This window comes from Xyrauchen texanus, chromosome 1, assembly GCF_025860055.1.
Source record: "Xyrauchen texanus isolate HMW12.3.18 chromosome 1, RBS_HiC_50CHRs, whole genome shotgun sequence".
NCBI classification, from domain to species: domain Eukaryota; kingdom Metazoa; phylum Chordata; class Actinopteri; order Cypriniformes; family Catostomidae; genus Xyrauchen; species Xyrauchen texanus.
Window position 1 is genome coordinate 50,589,719 of NC_068276.1, and position 20,782 is coordinate 50,610,500.

General features: G+C 41.6%; 1 protein-coding gene across 2 annotated transcripts in view; it reads left to right on the forward strand.

Moving 5' to 3' along the window:
• LOC127647586 (1-phosphatidylinositol 4,5-bisphosphate phosphodiesterase beta-3-like) overlaps positions 1-20,782 on the forward strand; it is a 77,084-nt gene continuing 56,302 nt past the window's right edge. For both annotated transcript variants that reach the window (XM_052131924.1, XM_052131935.1), the window contains exon 1: positions 1-469. In XM_052131924.1, coding sequence (XP_051987884.1) covers positions 371-469 — 99 coding nt within the window. In that variant the 5' untranslated portion in view covers positions 1-370. The remainder of the gene's footprint in view (positions 470-20,782) is intronic.

Below are 20,782 nucleotides of genomic sequence, written 5' to 3' on the forward strand. Positions count from 1 at the left end.
AAAGAGGAGCACATACCAGCGTGGACCAAAGACAAGTGAAAGTTTCTCATGAGCTGAGATCATTACGGAGCGGATGGAAGGACAGGAAAGAAAACATCAATTCAACGCCATGCCCGATAAGCGCTTCGATGAATAAACAATCGCGAAAGTCCTAAACTATTACGCGCAGATCGACGCCGGCGTTCGTGAATGTGTGACAGTCGGGTTCGCGTGCGTTGAGCCCGCCGGGACTCGAAGCTTTGGGTCGGGTTCTAGTTTTGTCACATTTAGGGATCCACCGGCCACTGAAGGTCAGAGACTTGAAGCCGAGAAGCAGAGGCGTCGCCACTCAGTCGACATTCAGCAGTCATTCAGCAGTCATTCAGCAGTCATGGCCGGGGCGAAACCGGGAGTGCACGCGCTACAACTCAAACCGGTGTCAGTCCATGAGGTGCTTAAAAAGGGGAGCAAGTTTATCAAATGGGACGAGGTAAGAAGATCCCATCCGCGCGTCTCTCTGGAACGATTGTTTGTGATTTTTATTTGGCATGATAAGTCGGCTTGTGTTACATGTTGAAGTGATTTACACAGATCAGAGTCAAACACTTCGAGGAGATTTTTGGAAGTTGCTCAGTTATTGTTTTGTAAATTCTTCACTGTCCCATGTTTTGGTTTGCCTTTGTTTTCATGTTTGGTCTATGATGATTCATCAAAATAGAAGAACTTTCAATTTGTTCTACTCGCAGTTTACACTCATAAGTCATTGTTGTATATCAAAAACCTGCAACGTTTATGAAAAACAATGTAAATATGACCAACATATTATGAAAAATAACTATACTAATAATTAAAAAAATATCATTATGCAAAATAAAAACTTTTTGATAACGTTCTTTATACATTCTTTTTAGGTTGTCACACCTCCCTGCAATGTTCTGGGAAGGTTAATTTATATGGATTTATATATGTGCCACAATTTGTGCTCTCAAAATTTCATCTTGCACAGAAAGTTTTTTTTGCACACGCAAGATGATGTTTTCAGTGCAAAAAACAATTTCTGCATGCACAAGATGATATTTTGAGTAAACAAAAAAATTCTTCATGCGCAACATGATATTTTGAGTGCACAAAAAAAGTTATTTTGCATGCTGAACGCAAAGCAATGTATCATCTTGCAAATATAAATTCATTTTGAGCGAACAAAAAACAATTTTGTGCTTTAATAAAGTTTATTTGAATGTGAAGTTGCTCAGAATTCTTACATTTTGCTTTCTCCTACCTACTCCGCATGCAAAATACTTTTTTGTGCACTCCAAATATAATTTTGTGTGCACAGAATTGTAGCACAAATATAACTAAAAATGTATGTTTATAAACTATTATACCTAAAAAATAACATTCCTAGAATGTTTGTAGTTGGTTCCCTCCAAAAAAATAACCAAATGAGAATCATGCACTAACATTAGGGGAACATTCTGTATTGGCTGGTTAAGTAATCTACTAAAAATGATATCTGTGTAAGATTTTATATCTATCTAGTGAGATGTGTGTCCCATATGGTGTCCCAATGTAAACATAAACCCACATGTTTACAAGAAATCAACATCTCCTCTGAATTCTGCTGTGTAGTTGCTCTCATGTTTGTGTGTGGATCATGTTTCAATGTTTCTTGCATTAGATAGCCAATACAGTTGTAATTATGTTGAAGGATTGGGGGAGAACATTTTCTCCTCTTTTCTGTTATTTGCTCAAATCACAGGGTGCTGCTTTAGCCAATTCCCACTGTTCTTTAACTGGAGCTTAAAGAGATAACAACTCCTGATAAGAGCAGGATTGACGCCGGGTTCACACTTCCTCCGTGAGCATGGCGGAGGTGAGACACGAGTGGCGCTTGAGCGGGCGGGGCGGTCACGTTAGATGTTCACAGAAAGTTCAGTTATCTATGGGGTCCAACACCAAATATTTTCTTTAATGAGGTCATAATAAGCTGCGGTTATTGCGTAACAGCGGGCAGTCACTTGCACTTAATCTTTCAGCACACTTGATAGTGATTGGTTAATGTTGTGTCTGTACACCTATGTATATACACATAATGGCAAAAGGCCTGGCAGTTTATTCATTCTTTCCTTTATCAAGTTATTTTATTGAGTTTACTTGAGTGCAAACATAAATTGTATTGCACTATTGGTTTGGTTTGAATAACTTAGATTTTGTGTCTTTTCTATAATCTTCTGATTATTTTAATGTTGTACTGCACCCAGAGCCGCTGAGCTCAGCTTGAACCGTGCAGCAAACATAGGCTCAACACCGAAACTATATGCTCACTGTCGCGTCTGGGACACTGCTTTGTTGCATCACCTCGCGACTCACGCTTGAAATGGGAACGGTGTAATCTGTTAATATGGGTGCCGAAACGAAAAAGCGCCGCTCACAAAGGATGCGTGAACCTGGCGTGAGGGAGATGAAAGTGGGCCTGTGCGACTTGACTTTTTGAGAGTCATTAATAATGAACTTAAGCAGCCCATAAATGCTGAGTGGTTTTTGTCATTGGGTCTACGTAGACCTATACAAGATGTGAGAGTGTGAGAGAGAGAGAGGCTGTCACATACCTTCAGTATTATAGAATGACTTTTGATTGTTGTGCATAGAAAACAGCATGTCATTTTGAGGGTGTGTTTGCATTGGCTGTGCCTTTGTGTACAGAGGCATCCATAAATAATGAACCAGTTGCATTTCTCGATAATGGAATCTAGAAGTAACACCTTCAGTTAAGTTTATAATAATAGCAGATCATCCTTCATCAAGAACTTTGAGAAAAGCAGTTTTATATATTACTTCTATACCTCCAAGATGAAAGATGTAAATCACAATGTGTTTCTGATGTCATAATGCTCATTAAATAACACACATACATGAATAAAAGCTTTCAAGCTGTGCAAGCAAACATACAATACATATAATTATGTAATGTCAGGGCTTGCCAGTGAGCTAACTGTGTGATGACGTTATGGCTTTCTTGTCTGGTGTTTTTTAGTCTCATGGTTTTAATGTTGTGAATGTGCATTTGTATCCCTGATGGCGTGTGCCGAGGAAATGAAACCGCAAGAAAGATCACAGTTCTCATCCATATGCTGCTGAATGTCAGACATAAATTTGCAAGAGGTCGATTCAAGAGCCACTGGACTCCTCTCTCTTTGTCTTCCCTCTTTATCACCCTCCCGTTCATGTAGTGTTAATCTCTCCTTCTCTGTAAAGGAAACTTGTTTGAACAAAAATTGTGGCGACTGATGTGTTGCATGATCTATACAATATTATCGAATTCTCAGAATGAACCCTTGTGACCCATGTAATGACTGTTAAATGTAATGGTCTAGTGCACCTTTGAACATGCGTTTGGGCCAGTTTCCAAAACTCGGCTTGAAAGAAGGATTGAAAGCAGACTTGGTTACAATCCCGACTGATCATGGAATGGACTGCTAAACTAAACTTAACCCCCTTACATCAAGACCGCTACCTCTCTGGCAAGTTACACACTGCAGCTTAATAAGATTGCAACACCTGAGTGCTTAATCGTGTTCTATACACACAGAGTTCAATTATTTACGGAAGTGTAGACCATATTAAGTCCTACAATATTCAGGCATTTGATGGTAGTTTGTACAGAACTAAACTGAACAACTAATTCGTAAAGAAATAGTTAACCTAAAAATTAAAATTCTTTTATAATTTACTCACACTTATCCCATCCCAGATGTGTATGAATTTTTTTCTTTTCTTCAGCAGAACACAAATAAAGATTTTTAGTAGAATTTTTCAGCTTTGTAGGTCCTCACAATGCAAGTGAATGGTGGCCAGAACTTTGAAGCTCCAAAGCAGTTCCGCTGCTCCCTACACGCATACTACACAGTCCGCGTAGGGCTCCCTAGGGGGGCACCAGAAAGTCCACCGACTGCCCTTACTCGTACGTTATACGTTATTCATGGACCCGAAAGCAGTTGCGGAACACAGACCATCACTTCACGCTCATATCATGCAAATTCCTGTTCAATTTAGTTGTAAGATTTCAGCTTAATGTATAGTAATATATCTCAATCATGAACCTTTAACTTTTAAACCCTCACGCTTTTATATTGACATTCTGAACTCTCCAGGAAGACCTGTAAGTGTGGCATTTTGTAGGCAAGTGCACAGTGGTTTAATTCGCTGCTTATTCAAATTCTGGTAAAATGCACATTATAATGGGGGGCGAACGACATGCCCCACCTTGTTATAAAGGTTGCTACACTCCTGGTTATATTTGAGGCCATGGCAAGGATCATAGAATCATACCCAAGATGCAATTCACTGACAGATATTATCTGTGTGTGTGACATGCGTGAATTGTGTGTGTGTGTGTGTGTGTGTGTGAGAGAGAGAGAGAGAGAGAGAGACTGTCTCTCATGGATGACTGCTGTTCGCATTGGAATATAAAAGTTGTTCTCCAACCCCAGTAAAGACAGTTTGGAATGAACATGCCTGCTGTCTAAACAAACCCATCTGAAAGAGGATTCACTATAATATTAATCTCTTTCTCTCTCTGAGGGAATTCCAAAGCAAGTGTTAGGGTTGTGATTAACTGTGTGAACCACAAGAAACTATGCAAGCATTTCCCTCAATGGGACAGAAAAATAGCAGCAATTCGGAAGAGCAGGTGACCGTGAGAGAAAGAGACTGGCTGGTGTAGGAGGATAATTCAGATTGGGAAAGATGTGTGGGGTGAACTATGTGTGAGTGGAGAGAGGTTTCACACACCGGGGCCAAACAAGGAGATAGCATGGAGGAAGGTACACAGAAATAACGCCAAGGACTCTGAAGCAGAGAAATGAGTGATTACGTAGACTGAGAGAAGAATGAGAGAAGAAACCACACAAGAAAAAAAACTGATGAACACTACAGTCTTCTTTCCTGATAACCCAATTGCTGTCTTCCCTCTCTCATCTTTTTCCAATTTTGTCTTTCCTCCCCTGTCTCCTCTTTTGTTTTGTTCTCATGCTAACCGCTCTGTTTACCAGACAAGCAACGTGTGTATGTTTGTATGTGTGTGGTGTTGTAAATATTGAATACTCAAACTCTTATGGCCACAAGTAATGTGTCTCTGGGATGGGGTTGCACGGTATACTGGTACTAACGAAATATCACGATAGCAAAAAATTAAAAATAGTACGATATCATCTTGTTGTTCATTTCGGTACCATATTAAAGTATGCTGCCATTAGCAAAATGCAATGTAATGTGAGAGTTTTGAGATGAAATCAATGACCATTTTAAAATAATTAAAAAAAGAAGTCTAAATATGGCCAAGTGTAATCATTAAACAGCAGAAGGATGTAATTTAATGAAATAATATACAGTCACAATGAGAGGCTCCGTCCTACTCTGTCATCTCCTTCACACACATACACACACAAGCAGGCATGCACACGAATGCAACCCACTACTTATGCTTGAATTTCATGCAGTGTGTCCAATAGTATCCATCTGAAGAGCAGCGTGTTTAATGTATAAAATTACCTTTTTCACAGTTGCAGCATGGAGATTTCAGCTCGCAGGTAGCTTAATTATAACAAACCCTTCAAAAACAGGAAGAACATCAAAGGCTATTCAAAGTAAAAGTCCAACTGAAATAAGAGCTCTATTCAACCGGATGCATGAAATTGAAGATATTACGACTTAAAATATTACTACTGTATAAAAGTGTAAGATTCAAAGTAGTCACAATAATACTCATAATAATTATAATTATAATAATATAATATTAAATGGTTATATTATTAGTATTATTACCTGTAAGCAATATCAAAAAAGCAAGTGTACTGAATATCAGCATGTTGTGATTCAACCAAGGCAGCCATTTCCTCTGGTAATCAGATTGATTTCATTTAATATTTTCATTTGATTAGAGCTGTACAGTATGTAATTGATAAAACACAATTTGATCATAACATTTAATTAAAACATTTAACATGGAATTAAGAAAAAATTATAAAGAAAAGGCATAATTTGTACCTATAAGACTTTATGCAGTAATTTTCTGTTTCATTTCATAAAAAATCTTGAGTTTTTTATTTGATGCATGAGAATCAAACTAATATCGATACTGAGGTACCAGGGCTGTTTCGTACCGAAGCCAAAATTTTGATAACGGAGAAACCTTAGTCTGGGTAAATATTATTGTTTGGACTATACTGAGTGGGAGAAAAGAAGTGTGTTTTGCATGTTGGTGTTTTAAGAGACGTCATTTGACTTTGAGGAAGGAGGGACTTGAGCTTGTTTAGTGTATATAAGAGCACAGCACATCCTGTTAAGCGAATTATGCCACAATAAATTATTATTAGTGTGTTAGAGTGCTGTCTTTTGTTTCTTAGATTACCAAATCGAGCCACTGTGTGTTTTGTATAGAGGCTCATGCCACATGATCACGCCTAGACAAAGTCATCGAAACTTTGACAAGTTTTCTGTGCTGTTTTTTCAATCTGTGGAATTCTGTAAATGTATTTAAATATGGCAAAATGTGTTAAACAGAGCTGTAAGTTTTGATACTGGCACCGTGAAGTTCTTCGTTCAGAGCTAGAAAAAAGGTTGAAACAGCTAAGCAGCAGTACAGTATGTCGTTTTCAAACAAATGGGGCAGTAAAAGAAGCTATTTTAACCACTCAGTGCTAATTTAAAGTAATGTATATATGCAGTAGATAATGTGTAATTTGTCATGTTTGCATTCTGAATTCATAATGCTAATGCTAACCATCCATGACATGGTCTTGGACAGTGTCTTAACTACAGATGTAGTTAAGTTTGCACCAGCTTGGCTACTCTAAAGCCGAATATATACTTTAGTTTTGATGAGAATGCTAAGTATCTTCTTCGTACAGTCGAAAGTTAGCCTTTCAAAGTACAGTATGCACACTAAAACTGCAATAAGATGCTGGACTATTTCTCTTCAGGAGTTTAGACACATTAAGGTATCTTCCTTCAGACTTATGTTATACAAATGTAGGTACCTCCTCAAATTTGTGCTCTAGATGTGCACATCCAATGTTGTTGTTTCTACCTCCATCTCCAGATGTTTAGAGGTGATTGCATCTCCTTCTAGCGCTTCTTCGTGACGGCAAACTTTGAGTGTTGCTGCCTTGTGGACCCACTAATTAGTGCAAATAATTCCAGGCACATGCCTATTCTGCGAGACCAAATTTTAGCTGGAACATGCTTGAACTTGACAAAGTCAGAGTAAAAAAAAAGAAAAACAGCCCTTTGTGGTATTCAAAAATTGGTAATCAACCTTACCACAATGCTAAATTTTGCGCAAATTTAAGGTCTTGTGACTTGCTTGACTAAATGAAGAAAATGACTTGACTTGACTTTGACTTGAGAACCAGTGACTCAAGACTTGACTTTGACTTGAACTGCATGACTCGACAATGACTTGAATGTTTTTTTTATTACTTAAAATAACTTATTATAAACAGTAATGAAATGTGTTTAAAGCCCACCAGCACCACTGATCTGCATCTGGGCTTTAACGCTGCGCTCACAATGTGCCAAAATGACAGATGATTGTTGAGTTCCCAAAATAATCTCCTTTTGGATATAAAGATATCGAATTGGACCATGTGGAAAAAAAATAATATTTACCAGATGCACAATATGCATTGCAAAAATATTGGATACAACCACCACAACCTCGAATTTCATCAGACATTTCTAAAACCACAAGGAAAGGTAAGTAAATCAATCCATTATTATTATAGAATGATTCAAATTTAAAATTACTGTTCAAATGTTTGAGGGTTGTCAGTAAATTAAAATTATTCAAGATTAATCTCGCGACAAGTTTGAAATGAACCGACATTGCCTCTAAATGTGTGTGCCTTTTCTACCTTCTACCTTCTCAACCTTCTCAACAGTCAACAATATACCCTAAACATTTGTTAGCAATATAAAAACATAACAGGCAAATTTGCAGTCACAACACTTTATTTAAAACATGACAAGTAGTATAAAATATACAGAATGACTTGTTACGAAATTCAAGTGCTCTCATAGTGATTATGACTTCTGACGACTTTAACTAAAGCCCTTGAATGCAATAGCTTTATTACTATTTTATATAAATGTATCTCTGAAGGGAACTGACTGTCTTCAGAAAAGTTACAATGGCATTTTCTTTTCATCTTACCTCCGTGTAAGGCAGGGGTCGGGAACCTTTTTTAACTTAGGCGCCAATTTTAAAATTGTTGGTTGATGCATTTTTTTGAAAGAGCCATACCACAAACTAATAATACAAAGATACCTGTGTGTGTGTGTGTGTGTGTATATATATATATATATATATATATATGTATATATATGATCCTGCAGAGAGGCGTTCAGAATTTGTAAGAGCAAACTAATCGCGCAGTACCTCACAAGATGATCGGAGATGATGTGCAGCATTCTCATAGATTATTCCTGCAAAATGTTTTCAGTTGAATGAAACAGAGAAAAAGGAGTGATAACACTTTACATGCGCTCGTTTCACGAGACAGTGTCCCGTTGCATGCTCCTGAACAAACAGCGAATCAGACATGTGCATTGACGGCTTTTTTTTTTCAGTTCTTAAAAAACATAATAAAGTGTGTTTCTTCAAGCACGTCTTTTGACTAACAGCATTTCACTCAAGACCTCTTACATGTCACCCACCTGTTGTGGGTAGATGAGCAAAATGATTCACGCATGAAATACATTTGGACGAGGGGCTCAATCCGAACTGGATTGAACTTTGTCGAATACACGTTGTTAAATTTTAATCGGTTAATTCTAAAAATCTAAAGAATTCGGATTATAAGGTATCTAGAAGTACCCCCAGGCCTAAACCAACTCCAGAAAAACAACCCCATAGCAATATCCCCCCTCCACCAAACTTTACAGTTGGCACAATGCAGTCAGGTGAGACATGTTCTCCTGGCATTCGCAAACCCAGACGCTTCCTTCAGACTGCCAGATAGATAAGCATGATTCATCACTCCACAGAACATGTTTCCACTGCTCCAGAGTCCAGTGACGGCGTGCTTTACACCACTCCATCCGACGCTTGGCATTGTACTTAGTGATGTAAGGCTTGCATACAGCTGCTCGACCACGGAAATCCATGCCATGAAGTTCCCGGCGCGCAGTTTTTGTGCTGATGTTAATGCCAGAAGAGGTTTGGAACTCTGCAGTTATTGAGTCAGCACAGCGTTGGCGACGTTTACGCACTATGCGCCTCAGCACTCGACGACCCTTCTCTGTAACTTACGTGGTTCCTAAATGCTTCCACTTTGCAATAAAACCACTTACAGTTGATCGTGGAATATCTAGGAGGGAAGAAATTTCACAAACTGACTTGTTGTAATGGTGGCATCCTATTACATTACCAGACTCTAATTCAGTGAGCTATTTAGAACGAACTGGACTTGAGACTTGACTCGAGACTTGATGGTTAAGAATTGCTTGTGACTTGAACATGTGTGACTTGCACCTACCTGTGCTAAAATCATTCAAATGGAATTTCATTAAGGGTGATAATGTGTAGTTTAAAAAATCAGCATGAAAGATGACACATAATTGTTGGTGCAAAACACGTTGTTTTAGCTGATTTCCTCATCAGTGTTGGTTAAAATGTCAGGCTTGCTCCGTTTGAGATGTTTGACTTCATCCATAGCAAAACTCTGTAGACTTTAAATGGGTCACTCATGTTTTGAAGTTTGTGCCACGATAGAGAGAAACCGGGTTGAGTAGCGCAAGTGTCTGTAGAGCCCAATCTGGAAGCCTGCTGGACTCACGTACATTTCGCAGAAATCACGTGAAACACAGCTGCGTATGTCTGATGAAAAGCATATTCGGAATGCAAGATGGATGTAATTGAATTTGCTTCAGTGGACCGTAATTTAGCTTGGGTGGCCGCCAAAAAATGGTCAGTACCTGAAAAACCCTGTTTCTTCAATTGTCTCAGTCTCACATAAAGCTGCTTTGCCTTCCTCCTCCATTTCTCCGACACAATGTATATTGTGTATGTGTTACATGAATAGAGTGAAGTGCTGTGGAAAGCACGGCCAGAATCCAGTCATAAAAACAGAATTAACTATTAAACACAGAATGTCATGGAATTTGACATATTTGGGATTAAATTAATGTATAAATGCATAATTAATCAAATTAAATGTGTGATATGTATTAGTGTGAGGATTAAACCACAAAAAGCTGAGATTTAATTAAACAAATATCCTATACGGTCTTGCTAAACTGCATTCTTCAACCCTAAGTTTATGTGTGAAGCAGCTTCTAATAGCCCACAATAACCACATCATTAACATCATGCATTCTGTGTTTATTAATGACAAAGAGCAGATCACGGTATTCAATGTGAAGTGTAGCACATGCAAACTATACACCGATCAGCCACAACATTAAAACCACCTGCCTAATATTGTGTAGGTCCCCCTCGTGCTTCCAAACCCACATCTCAGAGATGCTATTCTTGTCAACGCATTAATTGTACAGAGCGGATATCTGAGTTATTGTAGACTGTCTGTTCGAAACAGTCTGGCCATTCTCTGTTGACCTCTCTCATCAATAAGGCGTTTCCATCCGCAGAACTGCCCCTCACTGGAGGTTTTTTGTTTTTTCTTTTGGCACCATTCTGAGGAAATTCTTGAGACTGTTGTGTGTTAAAATCCCAGGAAATCAGCAGTTACAGAAATACTCAAAACCAGCCCATCTGGCACCAACATAGAAATTGGCATGGGACAGAAATTGATCACTTCTGTGTAGTAAAATGTAATATTCAATGTTGTAGTAGTAGTAGTAGTAGTAGTAGTAGTAATAATCATATTTACATTATATTTTAGCACTGTCTCACAAGCAAGAGTTTCATAACTGCTTTCATAAAATCTGTGATGCTCTCTGTTCAGCACTGTATTTGACCATGTAATTAAAAATAAGAAGGAAACAAAAAGGCCGAAGTCCATTGTTTTGTTTTGGAATGTGCTTTGAGGATCAGTATAGAAGCTCTTCATTTGAAAAAAGAATGCAATGGAATGCTGAAGTAATTGTTCTGTTCTCATTTGATTAAAATTAAATTAACTAATTAAATTCATTTTTTAAATGATAAAATGTAAACTTTAAAACCCGAAATTCAGGGAAAATAAAATAGAACTCACGGAATTTGGGAAAAAATAAAACGGAATTTGGATAAAAGAGCCCTAACATTTCATGCATATGATGGCTGTTTTGCATATCAGTGATACAGATGATAATCCAAAATGTAAGCCAAATTTCTACCGGTTTATCATGTCTAACTGTATATTGCCCACCCTAGCCTAGTCATGGTACCTGTTATGTTCCCTGTTGTCTTTTGTTTTTGTACTGTCATCGTGAAGTTTAGTTTAATTCCTGTTTTGGTTTTGTAGTCTTTTTGTAGTTTCTTTTATTCTGTCATGTTCACTGTTGTCTTGTGTTCTATGTTTCTCTATTCACATTCTTGTCATGTTTCCTTGTCTGCTCCGTGTTTTCCTTTTCACCCGTCACCGTTCACGCTCCATGTCACGTTTTCTTTGTTGTCCGCACCGTGTTTCACCGTCCTTGTCTAAAACTACATTTCCCACAATTCCCGGCCTCCCTCACTGCCTGCACTCATCATTGTTTCCACCTGTGTCTCGTTCTGTCTCCACTTTGTCTGTGTATTTAAACCCTGGTTCTTTGTTTAGTCTCTGTCGATTGTCGTTCGTTTCTTGTATGTTGCCAAGCCTGGTCCGTGTTCCCTACCCGAGTTCTTAGTTTTCTTTGTGTTTTGTTTCATCGTGTTTAATCTGTTTCATTGTGTTTTAGTTTCCAGTTTTCCCATCATGGACTTTCCTTTGTGTTTACCTTTTATTTCTTATGTGTTAAAGTCAATAAAAACCGCATTTGGATCCGCACCTCTTGTCCGTCTTGTCCTGCTTCCGCACCCCTTCATAACAGAACAATCGACCCAAAATGGATCCAGCGGTCCAACAGGCCAATTACCGGCTGCTGTGCTTGAAACAAGGGGACCGACCGGCGGTGTGCCACATTGGCGACTTTCTCAGGCTGGCTAGCGTCTCCGACTTCCCGGATTCTGCCCTGGTGGTCTACATCAGGGGCAACCTGAACGCCTCGTTGAGGGAACGGTTGCCACCGGCCACGCACGAATGGTCTCTCTGCAGCTTCGTGGAGATGACTTTGCGGGTCTGCGGCTCACCGTTAACCGTGGGCGTTGCTGAGAAGGACTCTACCTCGCCATCCACAGTGGAGTCCCTTCGACCACCTCCGGCGGCCCCAGTGACACCGGCCCCACCTGTCAGCGAACCGACCCTCAAGCCAGTCATCTTCCACGAGCCAGCGCGGCCCACTTTGTCAGCCTGGAGGAGGGAGAGAAGACGGGCTTCCGCCTTCCGGCACACGCCTGCCCTGGTCAACGAGCCAGAGCCCACGCATGTCACGGTGAGCGAGCCAGAGCCCACGCATATCACGGTGAGCGAGCCAGAGCCCACGCATGTCACGGTGAGCGAGCCAGAGCCCACGCCAGCCACGGTGAGCGAGCCAGAGCCCACGCATGTCACTGTGAGCGAGCCTGAGTCCTCGTCAGCCACGGTGAGCGAGCTAGAGCCCTCGCATGTCACTGTGAGCGAGCCTGAGCCCTCGACTGTCCCCGAGCCAGTGCCTGTAGCCTCAGACGTCCCGTGAGCCAGTGCCTGTAGCCTCAGACGTCCCTGAGCCAGCGCCTGTAGCCTCGACCGTCCCTGAGCCAGCGCCTGTAGCCTCGACCGTCCCTGAGCCAGCGCCTGTAGCCTCGACCGTCCCTGAGCCAGCGCCTGTAGCCTCGACCGTCCCTGAGCCAGCGCCAGTAGCCATGACCGTCCAAGAGCCAGCGCCAGTAGCCAGGTCCGTCCAAGAGCCAGCGCCAGTGGTCGTGCCCATCCTAGAGCCAGCACCTCTCGAGCCTTCCAGGGCTCCTCCTCCCGAGCTTTCCAGAGCTCCGCCTTCCGAGTTTCCCGAGCTTTCCAGAGCTCCGCCTTCCGAGCGTTCCAGAGCTCCGCCTTCCGAGCTTTCCAGAGCTCTGCCTTCCGAGCTTCCTGAGCTTTCCAGAGCTCCGCCTCCCGAGCTTTCCAGGGCTCCGCCCCTCAAGCCGTTCAAGCCTTCCAGGGCTCCACCCCTCAAGCCGCTCGAGCCTCCCAGGGCTCCGCCCCTCAAGCCTCTCGAGCCTCCCAGGGCTCCGCCCCTCAAGCCTCTCGAGCCTCCCAGGGCTCCGCCCCTCAAGCCTTTCGAGCCTACTAGGGCTCCGCCCCCCAAGTCTCCAGAGCTTCCTACGGCTCTTCTTCCAGAGATTCCCGAGCCTCCAAAATCTTTGCCCCCAGAGACTCCAGAACCTACCAAGCCTTCGCTTCTGAAACCTCCGACGGCGCCGCCTCCCTCGGCTCCACCTCTCGAGTCTCTCGAGCCTTCCAGGGCTCCGCCTCTCGAGCCTTCCACGGCTCCGTCTCCAGAGCCTTCCTGGTCTCCGCTCCTAAAGCCTCCTACGGCGCCGCCTACCTCGGCTCCGCCTCCTGAGCCTCCTTCCGCTCCACCTCCTGAGCCACCCCCAGCACCGCGTTCAGGGCCTTCTAAGCCATCACCTCCCTCGGCTCCGCCTCCGAGGTCCTCCTTGGCTCTGCCTCACGAGGCTCCGCCGGCCTCCCCAGTGGCCACTCCTCCTCACAGGGCCCCTGAACCGGCCCCTGCCCCACGGCCATCTCCTAGGCCACCCAAACTGGCCTCGGTCCTGGGGCCACCTCCCAGGTCCCCTGAACCAGCCCTTGGCCCATGGCCATCTCCCAGGCCACCAAAGCCGGCCCCTGTCCTGTGGCCTCCTCCCAGACCACCGAAACCTGTCCCTGCCCGGTCGATCCCTTCCTGGCCCCCTAAACCTGTCCCTTTGTGCCCCCGTGGACTGTCTCATTTCCCTTTGTGCCCCCGTGGACTGTCTCATTTCCCCGTGTGCCCCCACGGACTGCCTAATTGCCCCTTGTGCCCCCATGGACTGCCCAATTGCCCCTTGTGCCCCCATGGACTGCCTATTTGTCCCTTGTGCCTCCTTGGATGGTCTCTGTGTCCCTTGTTCTCCCTTTCATCTGTCTGTTTCCCCCCCGGTCTACCCCCTCACTCTTTGGTAATTTTGTTTTTTTTGGTATTTCTGTCTTTTTTGTTAGGACCGTCTGGAATCTGGTCCTTTTGAGGGGGGGTTATGTTATGTTCCCTGTTGTCTTTTGTTTTTGTACTGTCATCGTGAAGTTTAGTTTAATTCCTGTTTTGGTTTTGTAGTCTTTTTGTAGTTTCTTTTATTCTGTCATGTTCACTGTTGTCTTGTGTTCTATGTTTCTCTATTCACATTCTTGTCATGTTTCCTTGTCTGCTCCGTGTTTTCCTTTTCACCCATCACCGTTCACGCTCCATGTCACGTTTTCTTTGTTGTCCGCCCCGTGTTTCAACGTCCTTGTCTAAAACTACATTTCCCACAATTCCCGGCCTCCCTCACTGCCTGCACTCATCATTGTTTCCACCTGTGTCTCGTTCTGTCTCCACTTTGTCTGTGTATTTAAACCCTGGTTCTTTGTTTAGTCTCTGTCGATTGTCGTTTGTTTCTTGTATGTTGCCAAGCCTGGTCCGTGTTCCCTACCCGAGTTCTTAGTTTTCTTTGTGTTTTGTTTCATTGTGTTTAATCTGTTTCATTGTGTTTTAGTTTCCAGTTTTCCCATCGTGGACTTTCCTTTGTGTTTACCTTTTATTTCTTATGTGTTAAAGTCAATAAAAACCGCGTTTGGATCCGCACCTCTTGTCCGTCTTGTCCTGCTTCCGCACCCCTTCATAACAGTACCTCAAATCATGTAGTTTGTTGAGCAGAGGTGTGACATCACCTTTCTAAGTGATCAGTGATGTTTCACCAGGCAGAAAAATCCCCTAGACTTGCATTGAATGCCTCGGTAACACTCAAAACATCCTGGCATTATGGCGGTGTATTTTGCATGGGCAAGCACCATTCTTATTTTCTTCAGAAAATATACAAATTTAATTTCATATTGATTTTCACTTTCCCTCAATCATTTGTTTTTCTCCTTATGGTTTCCATTCTGCTTTTTGTTTGTCCTACCGCCAAACTTTTCACATCACCTCTCCTTTATTTCTTCATTCCTCACTTCTATGCAAAAGCCCACACACACCCGATATCCATTACAACATATGTGCGTATACACACAAATTGAATGGAAGGGCTTGATGTGGTTTGCAGCATGCAGAACTCGACTCGACCCACTACACATCAGTATGTCATTTTGGCGTACTACCATACACAATTTGGGATTATTTAGGAAACATTCAGCAACAAAGCCACAATACAATACATGCATTTGTGAACTTTTTGATTGTGAATGCTGTCAAAATGAGAGCCATCTATGAAAGCTTTCCTGAAAAGGGTTGTGTGGGCAATGCTCATCCAGGTGGCCTCAAGCAGCTGTACTGTGCATTTGTTTACTTTTACTACACTGCTCACCTTTAGTGCAGCAACTAACAATTATATTGATAATCAACTAATCTAGCGATTATTAGAATGATTATTCGGGCGATTATTGCAATGATTAATCATTAGTGCCCCGACTTAAAAGGTTGTATTAAACATGCTTGCTAACAATAAAGAGGACAAAATTATCTTTTAAAAATACCTCTAAATGACATTCACTGAATGAAAGGGAAAAATACTTTTTATTAAGTTTAATTCAGTAAAACAATTCATCCCAAAATCCTATTGTTAACAAGTTTTTTTGTCTTGTTTTCCTGCTTGGTGAATGCATCTTTTTTTTTAAATATTAAAAAATATTTGTATTTTTAATATTCAACATTCTCAGATTTTTTCTTCTGCAGTACAGCCGCTAAAGTAAACTTTAATATAAAATAAATTTACATGGGGGAAAAAAGACAAAAAAAAATCTAAACTTATTTTGTTGCAGTGTATAATGTGGCGAAGACTACCCTCTCTCACCTTTCTGTTCACTTCAATCCATCTTTAACTCATAAAAAACCAACTATCTCTTATTAAATAAGCTGCATATCACGTTAAGAAATGCTGCACAGTGACACATATATTATGATTCAATAAGCCACACGCCATCATGTTATAATCTAGCTGCAGCAAGCTCGTGTGCTTGAGGGACGAGCGTCCCTGCAACAGAGTGCGCATCAGCCGGGTGCAGTTTCAATCTCTCCTCGTTATATCGGGACACTTCGTGCAACTCATAAAAGAGGCGCTGACCGCACAGAGAAATGCCAGTTTCGGAGTTTTTAGTAATTTTCATCACCTGCTTACTTATTAGAACTTTGATAAAGCTATAATGCATTAAATATCGCTGCATTAAAGATGTAATGCTGAGTGTTTTTTTTTAAAGATGGTCGACATGAAGTTTTGCCTAAGGCAGGGGTGCCCAATACGTCAATCGCGATCTACCAGTCGATCGCAAAGGCAATGCTGGTAGATCGCACAAAATTTAAATGTACTTTCGTTAAAAATACTTTATTAAAAATAAATATAATGTCTTTCCTTCTTTTAGTTTCTGTCTGACTTGCACTTGACGAGTAAATATTGACCAGGCGAGGTTTTGTTTATTCAGTTGCCATGACAACTAGGTTTGCGCATACCCGACTTCCAAGGAAGTTGGCAAAACTGAATGGAATCAGACAGTCGTGCCTAATCCAGGCAGTAGCATCGCAAATTTACTCGTCATCAGAATAAGGTAAATGCCCTGGCTATTGTAATCTATTGTGCTGTAGGTGTTTTGGGTTTAGTTTTAAAACTGAATGATATCAACATTGAACATTATTATATATTTTTTTCTAAAAAAATTTAATTAGAAGTTAAATTCCATGTAGGGATACATGCAGTAGTCCCAACAAGCATTTTCTTATTTTAAATGAAACTGTGTTTTTTTTAGTTGGTAGATCTTATTGAGTTGGTCATTTAAAAGTAGATCATCACACAATAAAGTGTGGGAACCCCTGGCCTAAGGGCTTCACTTATTCCACAACAAGAGTGCTTCTGTATTTACTTATTTGGTATTTTGGTAAAATTCCCTCATACTTTGCCATCTACATCACCTGAAGCTGTGAAAGTTAAGAGTGCATCTGGACTGTGAGCTGTGTAATTCTTCAGTTAGGCATGAGCTGCAGTTCTGCTCTCACGCATCATCTTAGAGTTTCATATGATCTCATGTTACGCTAAATGGGATCAAATGACTATTCGAAAACTAAAATGTTTGTTGACAATGTTTTGTTGTCGATAACGTTGACTAATCGTTTTTGGCCCTACTCACCTTGCTGAGAAACAAGCCTTGGCAAACTTTCAGTAAGGGGAAGACAGAGAGATGAAGGAAAACACGAGGGACAGAGGCGTTATTGCACTTAAACAGAACATGTCATAGTCGATGACCTGCAGTTCACATATGGGTGTGTTTGACCTCTGCTCATCCCCTCTAGCCCTTCCTCACTTTCTATTTGCTCTCTCATTCAGGAAGGGGACTTTTGTGTATGTGTTTGTGTAATTAAATGTAATTTGGTCTTATGAAAGTTTGCTATAAATCAGCCTTACATTAATGGAGCATCAGAAAATATCTCTTTCCCTCCTTCCATCTTTAATTATTTGCATCTTTGTTATTCACGACCAAATCTCAGTTGTTTCCTCTTTTTCAATAGTTCTATTTATCCCTTTTTCTATACTACTGATTATTTATTTTTACCTGTATGCATGTGTGCCCATGCTCTGCTCATCTGGTGAGTCTCAAGGTGCAGTTTGGATATAAAAAGCTGCATGTTGTCAAAGGGCCACTAATACTGTAAGGAATAGTTCAACCAAAAATAAAAATTCTATCATCGTTTACTTGACTTCATGTTGTTCCAAACATGCAAGGTTGAACACAAAAAGAGAATTTGCCATGCTCTTGACAGCTCTTTAGAGTTTTTAGTGACCACAGCTGTCATTCTCCAAATAAATAACACAATACTGACCAGAAATGCTCCAAAAATTATCACAAAAGTAGTTCAAATGACGCCTGTGCTATATTCCAAGATGCTATATTCTTCTGAAAGTGTTTTTTTTTTGTAACTCTGGTATAGAATTCTGGTGTGAAGATTACCAGTGGATAATTACTTCAATCTAGTTTTGTTACATTTTCACTCCTTTTTTAGAGCTTAACAGTCTAAGATGTGGTCGTTGTATGGCAAAAACTGCATAACTATTCTTCAGAAATGTCTACTTTGTTGCTCCCCTGAAAAAAAAAAATAACATCTCATTTGTAATAAGATGAGAATGAGTTAATAATGACAGATTTTTCATTTTTGGCTTAACCACTACCACTTTATTAATATGATTATCCAGATTTTTACTATAAAACATTCATATCTGTTATTCTTCTTTCACGTTTCTTGCATTCCTTGACTGTGGTGTTTAAGTCAGTTGTGTGTGTGTGTGTGTGTGTGTGTGTGTGTGTGTGTGTGTGTGTGTGTTATGTAAGTATAAAAGCATTAAAGCATGTAAATATTGGAAGCTAAATACACCCAAGATCCAGGATATCTGGCTACTCACCCATTGAAATAGCTGACATTGTTGATGAATTAGATGTTTGTGCCTCTGCCTGAGAGAATGCGCATACTGTAGTCTTGTGCTGGCCATTTGTGTGCTGGCCACAGGCTTCAGTTCACGTTAATGGCTTCCTTTTTAAAGGCCTCAATCATGCACAAATGTCAAACATGCACAGGCAGGACCAGAAGTATATTAGTTTTGTTTTCTGAATATGTAGCCAGTGAAGCTGTAATTTAGTTAGACAGTAACCTACATGTGTGTCCATTTCCGAACATGAAGAGTGGAATGGAATCCAGGGTATTTTACATTTTGTGAGTGTGTTTTTAATTAGCTATATTTTGGGGCCAAAACTGTTCCCAGAAATTGGCTTTTAAGTTGATATATGACTTGTTTTACTGTGGATATGGATACATGTCCCTGACCCTCTGCTCACGATCATTAAGGACCTTCATGATAGTGAACAGGCCCAGGTAAAACTACGTGGCTGGAAGTCATAGCCATTCCCTGTACACCTTGGGGTGTGACAGGGATGTCCTCTTGCTCCCACATTATTTAACATCTATTTTGACCACGTAGTTCATGAAGCATTCAATAGCTGTACCGGAGGATTTTCTATCTGGTACAGATACAATGGGAGGCTGATCAATGCCCTGGTGCAGTCAAGGGATGGCTCCTATTGCTCAACCATATTATGTATGCCGATGATCTGGTAATTGCTGCTCAATCAGAGGAGGTGTTGAGGGTGCAGCTGCTGAACCTGGAGCTTCCCCAGCTTCCAATTGGTGATAGAGCAGTTTTGGAGAGAGTGGAGAGTTTCCCATTCCTGGGCAGTGTGCTCATGACTGGCTCCAGTTTAGCAGCGGAGATCTCACTCCAAATCAGTCGAGCGGCATTATCTTTTCATCGGTTGCATAACGATGTGTGGAACCTGGTCTTTTGCTCCACGCCTTCTCGGCCACTGTCATTCCCTCCCTTCTCTATGCTTGTGAAACATGGACCCCTTTAATAGAACATCTTCACGAGTTAGAAGCATTTAGGCTGGCCTGCCTACGATCCATCAGGCTGGAATGTGTGAGGAGCTCACAAATCCTTGAAATATCTGGACAAAATCCCATCAGTGAGCTCCTCTGGCAGTCAAGGCTGCATTGGCTGGGCCATGTAGCCCGCATGCCCAGCCATTGCATGCCTAAACGGCTTTTGTTCGGGCCAGAATGAGGGGGCTAAACGGGTGCAGCATGGGCTAGAGAGGAGATGGAGTGATGTGATACAGGAGGATGTGGAGCTGAGTGGACTTGCCGCTGACTGTGACTGTACCAGTGGTGTCAAGATCGGCCTCTGTGGAGGAGGCTCGTGTAGAACGCTACTGGGCAGTTGGAGGCAGTCGCCCTCCAACAACAACAGTGGGCAGAGGACTGATGCTCGCAACAACAAGCAGAGTGCCGGATGGCTTAAGCACAGCAAGTTGGCACTGTAGGGGGCACTGGTGTTCCATCAGCCAGTCGTCTCAGTCTGTCGACCCGTGGCATCTGGGTCTGCCCCGTCACCTCCTGCCAGAGGGCTTTCGACACTTCACGTGGCCTCAAGGTGCACATAGCCTGGCACAAGCATCGTGGTGACATCACCGCCACTTAGTGGCGAATGCCGGTTGCTGTTGTTATAGATACTTGTCTACCTTTTTCCTCCAGCATCTTCACAAGGTCCTTTGTTGTTGTTCTGGTATTGATTTGCACTTTTCGCATCAAACTATGTTTATCTCTAGGAGACAGAATGCGTCTCCTTCCTGAGCAATATGATGGCTGCGTTTTCCCATGGTTTTAATATTTGCATACTATTGTTTGTACAGATGAACGTGGTACCTTCAGGCATTTGGATACTGCTCCCAAAGAAGGAACCACAATTTTTTTTTATTGAGATCTTTGCTGATTTCTTTTGATTTTCCCATGATCTCAAGCAAAGAGACATTGAGTTTGAAGGTAGACCTTAAAATACATCCACAGGTACACATCCAATTCAGTACACCTCCTACCAGAAGCTAATTGTCTAAAGGCTTGACATTATTTTCTTGAATTTTCCAAGCTGCTTATAGGCACAGTTAACTTAGTGCATGTAAACTTCTGACCCACTGGAATTGTG